The 18,557-nt window shown below is 35.8% G+C and overlaps 1 protein-coding gene across 1 annotated transcript in view; it reads left to right on the forward strand.

The window, feature by feature from the left end:
* The window catches only part of ZC3H12C (zinc finger CCCH-type containing 12C), a 65,829-nt gene that overhangs the window by 27,410 nt on the left and 19,862 nt on the right, over window positions 1-18,557 (forward strand). Inside the window, exon 2 of the mRNA XM_036259478.1 lies at window positions 6,853-7,604. Within this exon, the coding sequence (XP_036115371.1) occupies window positions 6,853-7,604 (752 nt within the window). The remainder of the gene's footprint in view (window positions 1-6,852; window positions 7,605-18,557) is intronic.

Consider the following 18,557-nt stretch of genomic DNA (forward strand, 5'->3'; position numbering starts at 1 on the left):
AGAAAAGGAGGTGCGTACATATGTGTGCACACACATGCTACATCACATAGGTAGTAGGACAGCTCCAGATTTTCTCTTTCTGTAGTAGGGTGATATTTTTACAGCATCTGATGGTGTTTAAATCTGGATTGAATTTTTTTCATCATCAGAAGCCACTCAAAATATAAATATGCAGCCTTCAAAAGCAAGTAGTCCATAGCATTGTAAATACTGCAAGTCTGAAACTATGAAGTAAATCAGGGATGGTAAGCTTCCTCACTGAGGAGGCTGATTTTTGTATACTTTTATATCCTTCAAAAATATCACAATATTTCTTCTTTATAAAGTTAACTAGTTGCTGAACTGGAATCTGAATATTACATCTTACAAATTCTATGAAGTACAAATACTTTTAACAGGTATAAAGGTTCAGCTTTTATTTAATTAGTATCCATCATAAAATAATTTTACATTACTATTTGACTCATTGACGTACATGAGTTGGGCTGTTCTGGTGATTTTAGGTTGAAGTTAGTTTTGTTTAAATGTAAATTAAATGTGTCATTTGACACAAAGTTATACCAAACTTGTTTTACCTTACTTTATAGTGAACTTTTTAAAAATCATTTCTGTTTGTAAGCTCTTAAAACTTCCTTTTCACAGTGTTATTTTCATCATTTTTTTTATTATTTTTGTCTTGCAACAAATTAACCAATACTTACCAATATCTTAGATCTCCCAGTATTTCCAGGGAAATCGTTTTATCATGTCTCATTTCACCAGTAATTCATTTATTATAGAAAAGTGATTGCTGAAGTCGTTAGTTGCTACTTTGACACATCATTTTCTTTATTTCTCAAAAACAAAAATCTATGCTAGAGTATAGCCTCAACTTTTTGGAAACATGCAACTTTTACTACTTTAAATATAATTGGTTTCTTTGTTTCATGCATTGAAAACAGGGAAGAAAAGCTGAAGTCAGCCCAAGCCAGGTGTTTCTTGTTGGCAGCCTGCTCCCTAATGACTGCTCTCAAAGAGCAGCTGCCTACTAGTCAGCTTTGTATGGCCTATTGTTGCTGCACATCCCTCGTTAATACACATGCTGCCCGGGGCAGACCCCAAGAGTGACATCAACTTGCTTATCTTAAAAACCTGGACGCAGAGTGCTGAGGTTGGCTTGCATCTGCCTAGCCAACTAATTGTGAGATTTCTGGCCTATGATTGGCTGTTATTCCACTCGGTAGTAGGTTAAGCAAAGACATTGCCATTCCATCTGTTCAACCATTCATTGTTGTTCTTGCCTGCCTGGAAGTCTGCAGCTAAAATTGTGTTAAGGAGTTACTGCTGAAACTGCTACAGAAACCAATGTCTTTGTATTTTCCTGTTAACGTGAGTATCTGTGCTACTTCGTGCCTTGGAAGTTAAACTTTAGTAAATATTCAAAGTATTAATTTGAACTCTGTAAAGGATAGAAAGCACCTCAAATGAAAGCCTACAAATTACTACATAGTACCAAAATACCAGAAAATTCAGTTCTTTCGGTAAAATATGTGAAGCAGATTTTTTACATTTTTATAATTCTGGAGTTTTATAATTACAGCTCCATGAGCATTTGCAAGGTGTTAGGCATGGCATGTTATCATTTGGTACTTAAAGATATGTTATAACATGTTCTGATATTTCGATAAAAAACGAATTTAGATTTTATCTTGTCACATTCTTATGTTTCTTAAGGTGTCACTGTTAGACCTAGGTGCTATAAAATGGTAGTAAGATTTGCTAGATTTTTTCCATTGTCTTAAAAACCTAGCTTTGGGAAATGGATTGATAAAGGTAGACATTTCAGACAGCTTGTTTTGAATATGATTAAGCATCCAATTGCTTTGTCAGAAGATTCAGTAGTCACATGGAGTTACTAATTTCTTCACTCCCATCTTTTTCTTTGCTTGCTCTAGTTTTAGATATTAGATTGAAGATGTCATTTCAAGAACTATTACTTTCAAGGTTCTGTACTGGGGAAGGGTAGAGGAGACAAAGACTTTCATCTCTCAGTTATAAGAGAAAGAGCAGAAAGGGTTAAAAAGAGGTTTTCATTTCTACCACATGCCCTATTGTGTGAACATATGCATAAGTCTATTGAAAGTTTTCAGAAGATGGGCAGGCCACCAGTTGCTGGTCTCCTGCAGTTCTAGTAGACATCTGTTGCCCAAGAGCATTAACCAATCTGTTCAAAGGGACATCCTTCCTTTGTTAGCCAGAGGGATGCAGACAAACAGCACTCACTGAAATACAATGGTAATTAAATACACAGAGACTACAGCAGTAGGTATTTATTACATATTCATTATTTTATTTTCATTGTTCTCTTAGTATTACCATTTGGATAACAACCAGAACCTACTTCATGGCATTGTAACTTTACATTGCAAACAAATAAATTGATTTAACAAGTTTATGGTTTAATATTCCTGATTAATATATTTAGTATATAAAACAAATTTTCATTTGATTTGAGAAGGATTATCCAAGTCATCTAATGAGAACTTTCAGAAAAATCTCACTAAATGGGCAATTTGTGTGTAGGCAACATATTTCTAGGAAATAGCCATTATGTCATTGACCTGCTAAGATGAAGTTTCTTTTGGGCCATTAAATATTAGTTATACTTCATCATCATCTATAAAATTATGTAAATTTAGTTATTTTTCAACAGATAGTAGTATCTGATTTTTAACTAGGCTTTTAGCAAGAAAATTTATTTTTATTTCCAAAACAATATCTGGAGGAAATCAATAGCTTTATAAGTGTAGAAATCTGTTTTCAGACAATTAGATTTTTGCCCAATATTTCTTGTGTTCATGAATATAGAATGTAAAGACCAGTTATAATATATTCCTGATATAAAGTTTAAAAATTAAGCTATATTTCTTGGAGTTTTTCAAGAACTATCAGAGTGTAAACTCTGACCTGCTTTGTATGTGCAACTTTGTCTATGCTGTTTCTTCGTGAACTGAGGAAAATACCCTTATTAGTTAATCATGGATTAAAGATGATTTATATATGCTTACATCTGAGCAAATACAAAACTTAAAAGTCTAATAATGGTTTAGAAATTAAGGAGAAAAGTATTTTCTACCATACATGTAATAAATTGTGTGATATTAGAGTCTTTGCTATCTTTTTTTTCAAAATTAATTTATCATTTTTAAGGCATTGAACAAAAAGTCACATACAATTATTTATCCTTAGATTTCTTTTAATTACTTGTAAGTTTTACACATTACAATACATTGACAAGTACTGTAGCATATGAAAATATTTTTATCAGTTTTTAAATCTTAGCATTACATTTTTTATTGAATGATTTCAAGATATTGCTAAATTCTTTTTATTTTATTTTTTTAAGTGCTATATTAAGTTAGGGCAATCTTTTACTAATTACAAGTGGAAGCATTTTAGAGGTTAAAAAAAAACACCAAATCTTTACCATTAGGGCCAATACAAATCGGTTATTTCAGATTTGTATTATTAGTGGAGAAAAGGTAGGCAGTTTATAGGCCTGGCAAGTGAACTCAGTTGACCTTGTTTGTACCCTTTCATATTTAGTCTGTTGATTTATAAGTACTAAAAATTATTTAACTGCTTGTTTAGGACAAGATGACATTAAATAACTTTCTCGGAGGTAACAATGAAATAAATCTAGCAGATGAAGAGAGGCCTGTGTGTAACAAACAGTTAAACCAAAATCTTTTAAAAGAAAAATTATTTTGCAACAAAATTAGTTGTTAATTTTTTTTAAAATAGGTTACATCAAGTTTACATTTATCCTTGGTATTAAAAATTATGTTAGTCCAGTTATTTCAAACTTTTGGTTTACACAGTATATATAAATTACATGAATTACCACAAGTTAAAGGTATGTGGTATTCCCCAAATAGTCATATACAAATTAGTTTTATCTAGTTTATTATAAAAATCAACAACTGATAATCCAATTTTCTCTCTATTGTATCATAGCCATATAATAAAATTATATAGCAGATTGACATAGTGGCATCAGTACTTTTTAAATAGTAGACTGAAGATAATATAAAAAGATTTAAATACTTTATAGGGTGGCTAATTTTAAGTTTAAAGACTTTACAGTATCTGGTTTTGTTTCATTGTAAAATGTAAAAATTAAAAATAATTTATGCTGTAAACATAATATTTCATTCTGATTTTCCCCACTGGCTATATTTTTCATAAAGTATTTATCTTGTTTCAAACAGTCCATAAGAAAAACACTACTGCTCAAAATTAAAATAATATTTCCTAGTTCAATTTAGGAATTTGGTCGGTGAATTATTATCTTGAAGAATTATCTCACAGCAGCACTTATGCAAAACCCAAACTTTTCAGAGGAGATAAAAAATGTTGCCCATTAACTACACTTCCTGCAGTCAGAGCAGATTGCGGGGTTTACAGAACAATGATGTCGGAGCTTCCAGATTGGTTTGGCAGCTGCATTGTTCTCAGAGGGTAAACCAGACGCACTTAAGTCCCAGTCTCTTTTATAGGCTTTTGTTCATACCAAATTATTCTTTCACTGTGCTAGCATTCATGATGGCATGTTAAAAGAGTGCAGCTTAGCAACCAGCTTCTGGTTGCCAGGCAGCCCAGCTTCCAATAGGTTTTCCTTGTTTAAAATACTTTTGGTAGAAGCTCTGCGAAGGCCACAGTGCAGATTTTTCTTTTAACTGTATCCCTTTATTAGGATGCTGTTGGATTTGTTACTTGCATTATGGTGTCAGTATATTACAGTAGTTAATAAATCAGTGAGTGTAAAGATTTGCTTTCAAAATTCCTTCCTTTAATTCTAAATAATTGGGCTCATGCATAGCCCTATTAATAGAAAAAATTGAAATGGATACATCTTCATAATGGAGCAAATGTATATGGAACTCTCCTAAGGAGTAGTTCTTTTTATCAGTTGTACAATCAGGAGTCAGGAGCATTTGGTGTTTTTTTAAAAACTAATGAATGCTACATTAGAAATACAGTGATATTAAAGTTATCTGTCTTCTCGAGGGATCAAATCTGAAGGAACTCCAGTAGAAGTGTGTAGGAGTTCTACACTGAAGGAATTTTAAGCATATTGTATCAAGTTAAAGATTTCCATGTTCTCTTCTCTAGTATTTACCTTAATTAATATCATTTATTTCATTATGTAGCAGTATTTCACTCTCTAATAAGTTCACTGAGTATGCATTCAGATGTGTGACTTAGAAAATCACTTAGCATTTTCTTTTAACATTTATATAATAGCTCCTTTCTAGTGTAAATAAGATGTTGAAGAGCTTTGGAATGAAATGTTTTTCCAATATCCTTTTTTAGGTTATGTAAATAGGTGTTTTATGACAGTCTTAAATTCAGCTGCCATTGGCTTACTATATCCATGGATATAACACTGGAACTGCCTTAATAAGTAAACTACTGATGTAAATATAATCCTTACAATGAAGCACGAGATAAAATAATTTTATTTTGCTAACCTGTTCCTGGTAGAAGAAATAACAATCATTCTCAATAGACTTAAGGAAATAATAAAAGCAGCAGAAGCATTTTAAACAGTAAAAGCATTGTAATAGGGGGAAAGTAGGAGAAAATACGACTTTTTAATCAAATGCAGATAATGGTTAATTATCTGATATGATATAGAAATATTTTCTGCCACAAAATTCAAGAAATTAAGATAACATTGCCCTGGCTAGTGTTGTTCAGTGGTTAGAACTTTGGCCCGCACACTGAAGAGTCTCAAGTTTGATTCAATTCCCAGTCAAGGGTACATACCTGGGTTGCAGGTTTGATGTCCAGACCAAGGGGGGGGGGGGGGCAAACGATGGGTGTGTGTCTCTCACATTGATGTTTCTCTTCCTCTCTCTCTTTCCTTCCCTCCCACTCGCTCTTAAAAAAAAAAAAAATCAATGGAAAAAAATATCCTCATGTGAGGATTAATAACAACAACAAATAAGATAACATTATTTATTTAATGTACATAATTATTTTCTAATTTTATGTGAGATATTGTATGTCTCTGCTTTCTATAAATGTGCATAGAATAAAAGAGCTTTCCCCACTCCCTGGAATGAAATAAACTCTAGTGTCCCTGGAGTTTAATAAGGGTAGCATAACATTAAAAGTTGTGTTCTGTTACTGTGTTTGATATTCACAAAATAAAGATGATTAGTGCCAAACTATTCATCTTTTAAATGGAATGTAATTGACTTTGTAATTATTTAATTCCTCATTTGCTGTTGCTGAATATGTGTTCTTTCAGCTCAGTACTGGAATTATTTTTGAAATACCTTTAGATTGTCGTTAAAATTATTAATTTTATAATTAATGATACTTTTACAGTTATAAGTTAATGTTTTCCTTTCTTTCTACATGGCTTTCTCTTTAAGACAATTTTTAAAAATTTTTATGAAGTCTTTTTTAGACATATTTGAAACATGCTACTGAGAGTATTCTGTTTGTAGAAACATAGGTAGGCCCATTCTAATGTGGGAAAATCTCTTCCATTAAGGTTAGAAGCAGCATGTTATAGAGGGGAAAATAGGAATTTGGGAGTCAAATAAAAATTGGTAAAAAAAAAATCTAGTTCACTGCTTATTTACTTTGTTGCCTTGGGGAGGTCACATGGCCTTTCTAATTTCTAACTTCATGTGCAAAACAGTGCATGATACTATCTTGGCAAGGGTGTTGAAGGATGAGAGGATGTAGGCATAATATAAAGGAAGTATCTATAGTATAGTAATTGTCTTTCAAGTTGTCTGTTGAGACAAATGAAACAATAAATATGAAATTCTAAATATTTTACATTTTCTTTAGGAATACGGGGTACTTTGCATTCAGGAATACAGAAAAAACAGCAAAGTGGAGCCAAGTACACGGAACAGCTTCATGGGCTTGAAGGACCATCTGGGGCATGACCTGGGCCACCTTCATGTGGAGAGCACTGACCCACATTTAAGCACATCTGTACCTTGGTCAGTAGTAGAAAAACCAACAATGGATAAAGTTAATTCGGGGAAGGAAGAAAAAGAGGTGTCTGAAGAGAATGCGAGCTCTGGTGACTCTGAAGAAAGCACAAATTCTGATCATGAGTCAGAACAACGGAGTAGCATATCAGTAGAGCCATGCTTACTAACCAAGACGCACAGGCAACTTTGTAGGTCTCCCTGTTTAGAGCCTCACATACTCAAACGCAGTGAAATCTTACAAGACTTTAAACCTGAAGAGTCCCAGACTATGTCCAAGGAAGTGAAGAAACCCCCTGATGTGATGCGAGAATACCAAACAAAACTGGAGTTTGCACTTAAGTTAGGTTATTCTGAAGAACAAGTTCAGCTTGTGCTAAACAAACTAGGTACTGACGCTTTAATCAATGATATTTTGGGAGAACTTGTCAAACTTGGAAATAAAAGTGAGGCTGAGCAAACAGTTAGTACAATTAACAGTATAACACGGGAAACGTCTTCCCTGGAATCTCAGCGGTCTGATTCTCCAATGCAGGAGATTGTAACAGATGATGGAGAAAATCTGAGACCAATAGTTATTGATGGCAGCAATGTGGCAATGAGGTGAGTGGGAAAATCTTCAGTGATTATTATCAAACAACCTTTTAAAGGTATTTCTAACTTTGTGACTTTTTAACAGTCATTAATGTCAAGATTACTCTGCATCCTAACATTACCTTACATATTTCTAATTGTATCTCTTTTAGTGTTCTGTTCCTCTACTTCTAGAATGGTCAGCCATTTTTGCCCCTTTCCCCAGATACGTTCTTTTTTCTCAGAAGGCTCTATTACTATGCTATAAAAATTAGCGTTTGTTCCTGGTTTAGTGTTAACCACTAGTTTTAAATGAAGAATTTTAGTATGATAATATTCAACAATTTTGGAATCTAGTCAGATAAATAGCCTATTTCTACATGAAGTCAAATGACCATGGAAGTAAAAGTGCTTGGTTAACTAAAAATTTACCCAACATTAGTCTAAACATTGCTCATCCCACACAGTGAGACTTATCCACAGAAAACCTTTAATATAATAAAAGATAGTATAATTAAAGCATTTTGTATCTCTTCTTATATAATTATGAAAACAAACTGCCACCCCCACACTGTTCTGGCATGGTGCTGTTGCCTTGCTGTAAGATGGGACAGCCCTGGCCAGTTTGGCTCAGCGGTTAGAGCGTCAGCCTGCGGTCCACAGAGACCCGGGTTCGGTTCCCGCTAAGGGCACGTACCTCGGTTGCAGTTTGTCCCCGGCTCTGGTTGGGTCGTGTGGGTGGTGGCCACTCGATGTGTCCCTTTCACATCTATGTTTCTCTCTCTTCCTCTCTCCTTCCCGCTCTATCTGAATAAAAAAATGGAAAAATGTCCTCAGGTGAGGATAAAAAAAAAAAGATGGGACAGTGCGAGTTCAGGTCTTCTCTCCAGTCATGTGCTTCAATCTGACACAATGGAAATGCATCAAGCATCTTAGGACCAAGCAAGTTGACAGGAAATTTTTATTATAGCTGTGTTATACTGACAGTCACAATAAAATGTACCACGTCCATAACTTTTAAAGTACCAGAACTCATAAAATGTCATAGTAAACTTTTTATATATTCTACCATTTATAAGATCTACATAAAGTAGCAACATCATTTAAAAATGCATATCTGCTTCAGATCCAAAATCTTAATTTAACAAAAATGCAGAGATTTCACCCATTTCATGTTGCATAAACTATGATATGCTTTTCCCTTTTTTTCTTTATTGGTTTTAGAGAGGGAGAAAGGGAGAGGGAGAGAGAGAGAGATAGAAACATCAATGAGAGAAAACAACATCAAGTGGCCGCCTCCTGCATGCCCCCCAATGGGGATTTGGCCCATAATATAGACATGTGCCCTGACCAGGAATTGAACCAGGACCTCCCAGTCCATGGGTCAACACTCAGTCCACTGAGCCACACTAGCTGGCTAAGACAAATATATTTTAATTTCATTTAAATGCTAGCCTTGGAACTGATAATAATGATTCTTTAGATGTAAATTAGAAGTAGGAAAGCAAAGGCATTTTTATTATATTAGCAAAATAGACTTTTAAAAATTTTTAATTCTCTACAGAATTCTAAGTTGTTTAAACTCTCCAGCCTAAGTTTTCAAAATTATTAAAAGGGGAAATTTTTATCTTGCAAGTTTGTTGTTAGAATTAGAGATAATTAATACCAGGTACCTGGCATGTTGTTATTACAGCTATTACATTAAAGAGCCAGAATATAGTAACCAAGGTAATAAAAACTTAATTATCTCAGTTTTTTATTCAATATTAACTTACAGCAGTCTAGCAGTCCATTTTATTAGAATCTGTATGTGTATTTTAATTTTCACTTAAATTTATCTCATCGGTGGTTTTCAATGATGATTTCTACAGTTTCACAAAGGAGACTTCGGTTCTAAGATTTAGGTGACTCCAGAATTGCCCAGGGATGAGCCACATAGCCAGAGTGTATAGCATAGGGTCCCAAAATTGCAGGGATCCCATGTTGCCTTGGGGGAGCATACATCTACTTTCAGCTTATTTCAGATCCTTTGTAAAATATGCCACCTTAACCGGGCTGGTGTGGCTCAGTGGTTGAGCATCAACCCATGCATCAAAAGGCCGCAGGTTCAATTCTCTGTCAGGGCACATGCCCAGGTTGTGGGCCTGATCCCCAGTGGGGGTCATGTAGGAGGCAGACAGTCAGTGTTCTCTCTCATCAATGTTTCTATCTCTCTCCCTCTCCCTTCCTCTCTCTCTGACAACAATAAAAGAAAAAAAAAAAATATGCCACCTTAATAGAAGCTCTGGGTAAGTCTGTTGTAGAGCAATTCACCAAAAATGAAACAGATACCTAGAACTTAGTCAAGCATAATTTGTGTCAGGTATTTCACTGTAAGGTGTGGGAACAAAGAGGACATAGTATGCAAAAAAAGAAAAGAAGGTAAAGTAAATTTAGAGAAAGCCCTAAACGTTTGCATATAAAATGTTAAGCATTCAAAAAGTGCTTGGTTTCTGAAACTTGAAAAGAATGAAATTTACATTTAGTGATGCTGGACTGCCAAATCCTGACAGAAAATACAGTTAATTTTAATTCCTAAAAAAAGAAAAAAAAATCTCAGTAATTCAACAAATTGGTCATTTAGCAAATAGGCCTCTTTCCTTAATAGGGCAGGTACTTGATAATATAGATGTACCAGGAAATGTATATTCCATATATAGACAGAGAAATAAAGCATAATTAATATTGATCATATTACTGAAATGAAATTTTTATATTATGATTTCTATTTCCTCTAAATAGCTTTATAAGCCTTCAGATCTGTGATTTTGTTAAACTTGAGGCAGTGCAGCACTGGAGGATAGAATTTGTCTCTCTCCACATGTATCTAATAACTTAAGTTCATATTTTTCCTTAAAAAAATCTAGCGCTCTTTTAAAAATATGTGGTTTTAGGATCAGATGACTTGTCATATCATTAGCAAAGTAGTCTTGTGAGCCATCAGGGATGAGAGTATGATCAGTTGGATGTTAGAGCCTTTGATCCCTAAAAGTCCTTGATTTCCTCAATATGTTTTCATGACCTAGTCACCTGACTTTATAAAATTAGCTATATGTATATATTCTACTTTAGCTTCTTCCAAATATTATATAAGAATGGTGAACAAGGAAAAACCCAGAGCCTCATCACTGCCTCTACATTATGCTGCAGCACAAATTCATCTGTTGAGTGGAATGAAGCTAGAAACTTTTCTCTTTTTGAAATGAACAAACCACCCAGGCTGGTTTGGCTCAGCGGTTAGAGTATCGACCTGTGGTCCAGCGAGATCCGGGTTCAGTTCCCGCTAAGGGCACTCGCATCAGTTGCAGTTTGCCCCTGGCCCTGGTTGGGTCGTGTGGGTGGCAGCCACTCGATGTGTCCCTTTCATGTCAGCATTTCTCTCTCTCACTTCCTCTCTCTCCCTCCCTCCCGCTCTGTCTGAACAAAAAATGGAAAAATGTCCTCAGGCTGAGGATAAAAAAAAAAGAAATGAACAAACCATTGAAACTCCACCCATCATATATGCCCTCTTGGTCCATGAACCCAAGTTTCTGGGTTTAGATCAATCTCCTGACTGGGAGGTAAGTAAGCCTTATTATTGGTGCATGTTTGTGCAGAGTATTAGGACAAATGTTGCCTTTGCTAATAATCTCAGGTGGACCACTTTTATTTACTTATTTTAAAATTTTTTCTTTATTGATTTTAGAGAGAGAGGAAGGGAGAAGGAGAGATAGACACATCAATGAGAGAGAACATCAATTGGCCGCCTCCTGCATGCCCCCCTCTAGGGATGTGGCTCACAACCTGGGCATGTGCCCTGACTGGGAATCAAACTGATGACCCCTTGGTGCATGGGTCGATGCTCAACCACTGAGCCACACTGGCTGGGCTTGGGTAGACCACTTTTAGCCAATAGGATTCACGCTCTCCTCACCACTCTCTCTCAGTAACAGGAAACCACTCAAAGAATTTAAGCAAGGAAGAAGTGGCATATCATTTGCCTTTAAGAAAGATCACTCTACAGAGAAATTTAGGGAAGGATTTGAACACTGAGACTGGAGACAAGGAGACCCACTTATATTTAAACATACATGCAAAGGTTAAATTGATGACAGTTTCTGGAAAAAAGATGAACTGAGAATATCATTGCTTTTGTACAACAATCAAAAGGTATAGAATAGAGAAATATAGCAACTATTTGCTTGACAACTTATACCCCACACCCCAAAAAGAAATATGTTAGAAACCAGCTACTGCTAGTACAAACCTGAGTATTAACTGAATGTAGAAAAGCAGTCTAGATCAATGTGTAAAGTCATTTTCTTAAAGATGAACATAAACCAGGTGTAAATTTTAGAATAAGAATATGAACAGAGCCCTGGCCAGTTTGGCTAAGTGGTTAGAGCGTCGGCCCACGGACCAGAGAGTCCTGAGTTCAGTTACCGTTAAGGGCACAAACCTTGGTTGCAATTTGTACCCAGCCCCGGTTGGGGTTGTGTAGGAGGCAGCCAGCCACTCGATGTGTCTCTCTCACGTCAATGTTTCTCTCTCTTCCTCCCTCTCTCCCTCCCACTCTATCTGAAGTTAAATGCAAAAAAAATATATCCTTAGATGAGGATAACAAATAAAAATAAAAAGAATGTGAACAGAGAAAATGGTTTTAGTTGTGATATCGTACCTTTCTATCAAAAACCATGTATTTATAAAATACAAGCAAAGTTTAGCAGTCTGTATCAATGAAATTTAAGCTTCTGGTGAATCTTTTTAGAAGCACAGAGCCTTTCATGTATCTCATCTGGTTTGTGAACTCTTAAGAAATTAAGAACTCTTTTCGATGTCAACTGAATGTTGAAGGCCATTTTGCCTAGGCCCTAAAATTTGCCTCCGGTTGTTTGGTGGTTTTGCTGCCCTGTTGCCAGTTTGCCACTGAAGTGCAGCACTGACTTACAGTTAATAAAATCCTCCTGGACACCTAGTCTGTGTGTTTGGTTTAGACTATAGGAGAGAATACCAATTGCTAGAGTTCAGTTAATTTTTTTTTTTATCCCTCAACAAAATTTATCAGAATTATGTGCCATGGACCTGCACAACCCAGTATGGTAACCACAAGCCATGTGTGGCAATTGAGCTCCTAAAATGTGTCTATTCCAACTGGAGATATTCTGTAAATGTAAAATATATACTAAGTTTTGAAAACTTGGTACAAAAATATGTGAGATAACTTTTCTGTTCATTATGTGTTAAAATGATCATTTTTATACATTGAGGTAAACAAAATGTATTACTAAAATTAATTTCAAGTACTTTTTACTTTTTTAAAAGGAGCTATACTAGAGCACTTAAAAGCATATATGTGGCTTACAATGTATTTCTGTTGGTTAGCCTCCCAGTGGAATATGTTTTAAGCCCCATCTTAGTAGAGACTTAGTATTAATTAAAGTATAGCAGACCTGGCCGGTTTTGCTCTGTGGTTAGAGCGTCAGCCTGCAGTCCGGAGAGACCTGGGTTCAGTTCCTGCTAAGGGCATGTACCTCGGTTGCAGTTTGTCCCTGGCCCTGGTTGGGTCATGCGGGTGGTGACCACTTGATGTGTCCCTTTCACGTCGATGTTTTTCTCTTTTCCTCTCTCTCCCTCCCGCTCTATCTGAACAAAGAATGGAAAAATGTCCTCCGGTGAGGGTAAAAAAAAAAAAGAGGACAGCTTACTTTCCCTCTAGGTGAGGGTCACAGGTATTACTTACCAGTTACTTGGCAGTGTCCCACTTCTACTGTTTTAAAGAAAAGCCTTAGAGACTACCAAAAGAATCAGAGAATCGTAACTAGTTTTTTTTCTGTTGTTTAACTAGATCACATGGAGTCTGACAAAGACAAATATTAGTTATATTCCACTGTATCTCTTTATAACCCGAAGTACATAATTCTAGTCATCATCAATTAATAGACCAGTGGTCAATAAACTTTCCAGTTATCTCCAATGTGCTTGTTTAAATCCTGACCTAGGAAACAACATCAGTAGTCCTATTATATATGAATAAAGTTAATTACAGTTCACGTAACTAGTGTTAGTAACTATAAGAAATGGGAAAAGTTACCCAGTTATAAGAAATAGGAACAAGTGATTAGAGTCGATGTTTTCTACTTTTATTAATACTGAAGACTTTTTTTTTTGCTCCTCACCCAAGGACATTTTTCATTTTTTGTTTAGATAGAATGGGAGGGAGAGAGAGACAAAGAGAGAGAGAGACATTGATGTGAAAAGGACACATCGAGTGGCTGCCTTCCAGGGAGGGACTGCAACTGAGGTACGTGCCCTTAGTGGGAACCGAACCCGAGTCTCTCTGGACTGGAGGCCGACACTCTAACCGCCGAGCCAAACCGGCCAGCACTAACTAATACTGAAGACTTTTTTAGAGTAATCACACCCTTGGATCTGGATTAGCTAGATGTGCATCCATATTTTTAACTGTGGCTTCAAATTATGGACCTTATATGGTCAAAGAAATCTTTCTCCTTTCCCTTTTCCTTACCCTTTCCTATTCTGAAAACTTTCGGCCACATTGCTGTTATGTCCATCACCAACTAGAAGGTAATAGTAAACTCTTTCATATCAAGACTTCCACTGTAATTTTGATGTTGGATATTTTCATTGTCCTAAATCAGTGATTTCTTAGATTTTTATTTTCCTTTAAACAGTACAATCCTGTACATCTTGCATGGAAGCCCACTGTTTAAAACAAAGGAGAGCAGAGATCTGTTTGAATTGGGGGCATAGATGGGGCTGTATTTCCCACTTACAATTCCTTTCCCTGCTTTCTAGAAGGGCCTTTGAGCCACACTGTGGAATTTCTATTTGGAACACACCTTCATAACCAGTTATTAAATTATCTGTAATGGGAGCATGGATTTAGTTTTCTAGTGGTATGGTCAGTATTTAATATCCTGACAACTAGGTTTAGCTTCAAAGTGATCTTGGAAAAAAAATCAGAAATCATAAAGCTGAGTAACTAGAAGATTGGCGGAATAGGCATCAATCAATTATGAGCCTTCTGTAGTATAAAAGAAAGCATTCTAAATGCCCAAAAGTCAGCACATGAAATTAATAGGTTCTCAAATACAATATGAAATTCACAGACAACAGCTATTGATAGGAAGCCAAATACTCTCTTGTTTCATAATGAAGGTGATGTATAGTTGTACTCCTTTCTCTACTTAAGGACACAGGACAGCTTTAAGAGAAAGTCTCTGTGACAGTCACCAAACATGGAGAATATATTAATGAAGATGGTGTCAAAGACATTTTATAAAAATGCTTTAAAATTAAAATCTATTTTCATATGTCCAACTCTGTTTATGAATAATCAGGCCTAAAAATTGAGAAAAAATTAAATTGTCAACAAATATTTGATGAGCACCTGGATATATTAATTCAGTGTTCAATAAATATTTTTATAACTGCATTACTATTATTCTGTGGTTAATGTCCAGTGCACCCTGTCTTTCTGTAATATAATTAAACTAACTATCTAAGCTTAACTATAATTAAGCTTAAAAATTAAGCTATCTAAACTTGAAGGACTTTGGTACTGAAGATTCAAATATAGTTTTCTAATTTAAAAGGATACTTTTTATTTACATTTTTCATTGTAGGCACTTGAATGACAAACCTGGATAACTTGTGTCCTAATCATCATAAGGTAGCTTGATATACAGACTCATTAAAATCATAGACATTTGATAATCATACTTGAACCTTCCAGTAGAGGGTATAGCAAACTTATAGGTCAAGGTTTTTATTTAAATAAAAGATGATATATAGAAAGTTATTTAAAAACAACAATTGATTGTCTTTTTTGTCCCCTGACTACCTTGATCTATTTTTGTTTTTGTTTTTTTAAATTAAAACTCTTTAGTGGTCTCCACACATCAACATATTATTCTAAAAATGACAATTTACTGTCAGTGGTGAGATTAAAGCTATTAAAGATCTATTTTATTGGTTTATTTTTACTCTGGTGCAAGGTTTGTTTGTTTTTTATCCTCACCCGAGGACATTTTTGCATTCATCTTCAGATAGAGCGGGAGGAAGAGAGGGGAGAAGAGAGAGAGAGAGACAGAGAGAGAGAGAGAGAGAAACAGTGACTGGTTGCCACCCACACGACCCCAACTGGAGCCGGGGACAAACTGCAACTGAGGTATGTGCCCTTAGTAGGAACTGAACCCGAGACTTTCTGGTCCGTGGGCCCACGCTCTAACCACTGACCCAAACCGACCAGGACTGGTGCAAGCTTTTTTACATTTTCTAAAAAGTGGTACTAAAGGGACATGAGAAAGTAAAGGCACTAGTATTTGTTAAAGCCTCTAGGTGCTCTTGTTAGTTCTAACAGCCCTGTAAGGTAGGTGGGATTATCTCCATTTTACATATGAAAAAATTGAGGTTCAGAAAAAGTAACTTGGCCAAGGTCACACAGAAAAGTGGTAAAGAAAATACTTAAGCTCATGTCTGATTACAAAGACTGTTATTTTCACTGTATTGGCCTACTCATCAAAAGCTGTCTCTAGCCCTGACCAATTTGCTCAGTGGATAGAGCATCGGCCCGCGGTCCGGAGAAACCCGAGTTCAGTTCCTGCCAAGGGCACCTACCGCGGTTGCAGTTCCTCCCCGGCCCTGGTTGGGGTTGTGTGGGTGGCAGCCAGTCGATGTGTCTCTCTCACATCGATGTTTCTTTCTCTCTTCCTCCCTCTTTCCCTCTCGCTCCATGAATGCAAAAAGTGTCCTCAGGTGAGTATTTAAAAAAAAAAACTGTCTCTATTTAGTAGTGGTAGTACTAATACTATTATATTCGTTGGTGGTAGTATTAAACATGCCATTTTAGGCATAATTTTTATAATTAGATTTTAGATGAACTTTGGAAAGACTTTTTAAGAATAGCTTTTCTTTGATCATATAAATAATATACTTATTCATAAATTTAGAATATTAAGAAAATAAAAATCACCTATGATTTTCAAGGTTCTGTATAACATTATAATTAATAGGTTAATTCAAAGCAAACACTCAAGCTAAAACAAAATCAAATTTGAGGAAATAAGATAATTGAAAAGAGATTTCTTTGTTCTCCCTTTCTTTTTCAATGCCATGAAAAATAAAGAGGCAGTTCCCTTTAATAGATGATTTTATTTCCTTTTTACGTTTCTCCATGTTTTTCTATTACTCCTCACGTGTTTACCACTGGAAAATAATAGTTGTAATTCTAAAATTACTCTTTCTATCCTGTGGTTAACCGAGTGAATTTTATATATATGTGTATATATATACACACACACACACACACACACACACACACACACACGTGTGTGTGTGTATATAAAACTTAAGAAAGTCTAATATGTTAAATTACATTTCCTAGATATGTCAAATGGATTGCTTCACCATATTAAAGTTCCATATTGAAGCAAACTAAATTAAAATATGTGTGTTTCCCTGCATTTTTGTCCATATTACAGAATATACTTTTATAATCTATTAACCATAATAGGTGACTAATTTAATAGCACATTACTAAGCAAGTATACTTCAGGTCTCTAGTGGGAGTATACATGATATTAGTAAAAGATGTAGCAAATATCATATTATTTTGACTGTTTATTGAATTGCCCTTCTGTTCAAGACAGGAAAGTAGAATTTAAGTGATTTTCAAATTAGTTACAGTGGCATGCATTAATAAATTGCAGATAATCCCATTAGATATGAGACAAGGTAAATTTCTGTAATAATAAAGTTATGACTGTGGAAGTCTTATGTTTGTCAAGATAATCTCTTCATTTTAGCTCCCCTTGGTTTCCAGTTTCTAGTTCACAGGGAGTTGCATATATCTGAAACTGAATGGAGGGACCCTGGATAGAAGTAACGGGGCTTCAGTTGTCCCAGACCACACCTTAGTAGCCCTTCACGGCTTGGTCTGCAAGTTAATTTCATCTTATTTTCTGAAGTAAGCTCTATAATGAATTATATAAACCTGTTGGGGAAGTTGCAATGACTAATAAATCAGCAGTTAGTTGCCATTGATGTTAGAAAGTCTCTTTTTTCAAAAAGTTGGCCCATAGCCTGGCATAGCCCCAGCACATATTTACTATCAATATAGATAAGCACAAGTTCCCTAACTCCATGCCTTGTCTCCCAAGATCTTCAAAATCTCTTGCCTGGGTAGGTCTTTAGTTTATATAGCAGGTCTCTACCCAACAGATTGACAGCATTGAGAAGAGGCAGATTCCTCCAACACAGGACCTGTTTGCTCAGGAACCCTCAGAGGAAAGAGCAGGTGGAAGGTTGTTCAGAGCTACCCACAACTTGTATGTTTTTCTGGGTTCCAGTGAAACAAGAAAGGTCAGTAGAAAATACAGAATGCATGGCTCCAGGATCCATAAGGACAGGCAAAGATTAAGGCAGGAAAAAGAAGCACATATTTAAAGTGTTCCCATTCCCAGCTCAGAGGCTCTCCAATTATGTCAATTTTGTTCATTAGTTTGCACTATTTGCCAGATATTTCCTGTCTGATTTCTTGGGGGAAGGATCTTGGTGGATGAAGTAAAGCTTCACAGTTATCCTTGCGTCTTCCTTAGTCTCTCCCAGCACTCTTCTTTCCAGTGACCTTGGCTCCTGACAGTGACTGGTGTTCCCAGAAAGAGGTTTGCGCCCTTTGTGAATAATTCTAATGGAGCAGGTAACACTGCAGTCTTGAGTTTCTTTTTGTACTCACCTCTCTCCGTTTTTCCCCCAAAACTGGGTTGCTGTTGCCAATACCTGAGAAACTGCCTGTTCTTGCCGTCCAGATATCTTTTCTCACTTAACTTCCAGCAACAAGGCTACCATAAAACTGGAGAGGATTAAGGGTCTGTTCTGATCTGCCCCAGAATCCATCTCTGCTAAATTAGGAAGTGCCTTGGGAACCACTGATGAAAATCAATG

Source organism: Molossus molossus, unplaced genomic scaffold, assembly GCF_014108415.1.
Source record: "Molossus molossus isolate mMolMol1 unplaced genomic scaffold, mMolMol1.p scaffold_m16_p_13, whole genome shotgun sequence".
In the NCBI taxonomy this organism is placed as follows: Eukaryota; Metazoa; Chordata; class Mammalia; order Chiroptera; family Molossidae; genus Molossus; species Molossus molossus.